Genomic DNA, 1,710 nt, shown 5'->3' on the forward strand with positions numbered 1-1,710 from the left:
CAGATTTTGGATTACATCAATTTCATGGTATTTGAAAGGAGTTGTTGTCATTTACAATCAGCTGCCCTTTCGAGAGAGAGCATCCTTTGTTCGCCATTTGGTCAGCTTCACCATTCAAGTTTCTGAGAATATGGTAGAACTTATAGGTGTTGAATTCTTGAAGCACTCTTTTCAATCTACCCAAGATTTTGTTTAAAATAGCATTGCTGAATAGATCTTCCGTATTTAATTTTTTAATTAGAATCTCGGAGTCTCCGAAAACTTGCAGGTCTTTGACACCCTGATCCCTTACTATATGGCAAGCTTTGAGAAGGCCAAAAATTTCTGCTTGGTTGTTGGATTTCTGGCCTAAACCCCAGCAAAAATAGTCTCTTGAAGTCCCATCCGTAGAATAAATGACCCCTCCTGCACCAGCAGTCCCGGGATTTCCTTTAGAGGCCCCATCAAAGAAGATTGTGGTTAGATTTTTGGATCTCCACCAGTTTGAGAAAGAATCCTCGGAGTCTCTTCTACGCCATTCCGGGTTTACTGTTTGAGGAGTGAGGAGTGACTTTCGGGGAGAAGGCTCCAGGGGGCATAGCCATCTCCTTTCTTCAGGGAGGAGGAGAGGATCATCTTTATAAAACTGTTGTTGGGCTGCTTCCAAGAGGAAGGCTTTGGCTTTAGCTGCAACCTGGAGAGGGGAGAGTCAATGTCCATTGAAGATCTGATCATTGCGGGCCAACCAAAGCTGCCAGCAGACAAATTTGGGAATAGCTGTCCAAACCTTGTTCCAGAAGGATTTGATGGGAATGCTTTGTGGGTAGAGCTTGCTCCAAGAGGCGAAAAGGTCAGCTACAGTACTCTGAGGGAAGGGGGGAATCTGTAGACCCAAAAGAGTGAGGCCCCACACTTCCTTAGCGTATTGGCAGTCCAAGAATAAATGTTGGGCTGTTTCTTGGTTACTTCTACATAGCGCGCACCTGTGAGGCCCAGCTATGTTCCTCTTCTCTAGATTATCGCCAGTTAAAATTTTGTTATGGATCAATGTCCAGAAGAAAAAATTCACTTTTGGGAGTGCAAGATTGTCCCAAACTCGCTTCCAAAAGGCTGGATTGTGATTGTTGTTCCTTGATTCCTTAAGGGCTTTGTAACCTGCTGCAGTGGAGTAAACACCTGACTGTCCCCAGGCCCAACTGTCTTTTATATGCCGATTTTCAGGCATCGATTCTTCCAACAACTCGATTGGCAGGTTTTTTTGGGCGGATAACCAGCCAGGGCCGTCGTGGAGATCCCAACCGACCCATTCTCCCCAGTGGTCCCAAACAGAGAGATCACGTAACCTGTTGATGCCTACGCTTATCAACCAGTCTCTGAGGTCTGCTATTTCCTCAATCTCCTCCAAAGGATCGCGCCCCATGATTCGATCCTTCCACAGATTGATTCACTTGCCGTTGCCCGGGACTTTATATAGATATTTTTTGAAGAATGAACTGCTTTTGTAGCAGAGAGTCCATACCTGCGAGCTGTTGACAGGAGGTTCGAATTGCAAATTACTGAAGGATGAGTTATGTGCATATTTGGACAGCAGAATAGCGCTGGTCGGGTGCTTGGGCTCATGAGCCAATTTCCACAGGAGTTTACCTCCCAGCGCAAGGTTGACAAGGGATGGATCGCGGATTTGGAGGCCACCCTCTGCTATTGGCCTTTTTACCAAATCCCAGTTGACTA

General features: G+C 45.9%; 1 protein-coding gene across 1 annotated transcript; it reads right to left on the minus strand.

Annotated features, from left to right (window-relative positions):
• Nucleotides 1–688: 688 nt before the first annotated feature.
• Nucleotides 689–1,399, minus strand: LOC149236933 (uncharacterized). The gene has a single exon (XM_089369078.1). The coding sequence runs from the start codon at nucleotides 1,397–1,399 to the stop codon at nucleotides 689–691; it is 711 nt and encodes a 236-aa protein (XP_089225204.1).
• Between the last annotated feature and the right edge of the window lie 311 nt (nucleotides 1,400–1,710).

This window comes from Pinus tabuliformis, chromosome 8 (assembly GCF_031772625.1).
Source record: "Pinus tabuliformis cultivar Carrire ecotype Pingquan chromosome 8, CPIR1, whole genome shotgun sequence".
Classification (NCBI taxonomy): Eukaryota; Viridiplantae; Streptophyta; class Pinopsida; order Pinales; family Pinaceae; genus Pinus; species Pinus tabuliformis.

Excerpts from the sequence above, each read along its gene's own strand:
- LOC149236933 (XM_089369078.1), bottom strand. The coding sequence starts at position 1,399 with ATGGGGCGCGATCCTTTGGAGGAGATTGAGGAAATAGCAGACCTCAGA.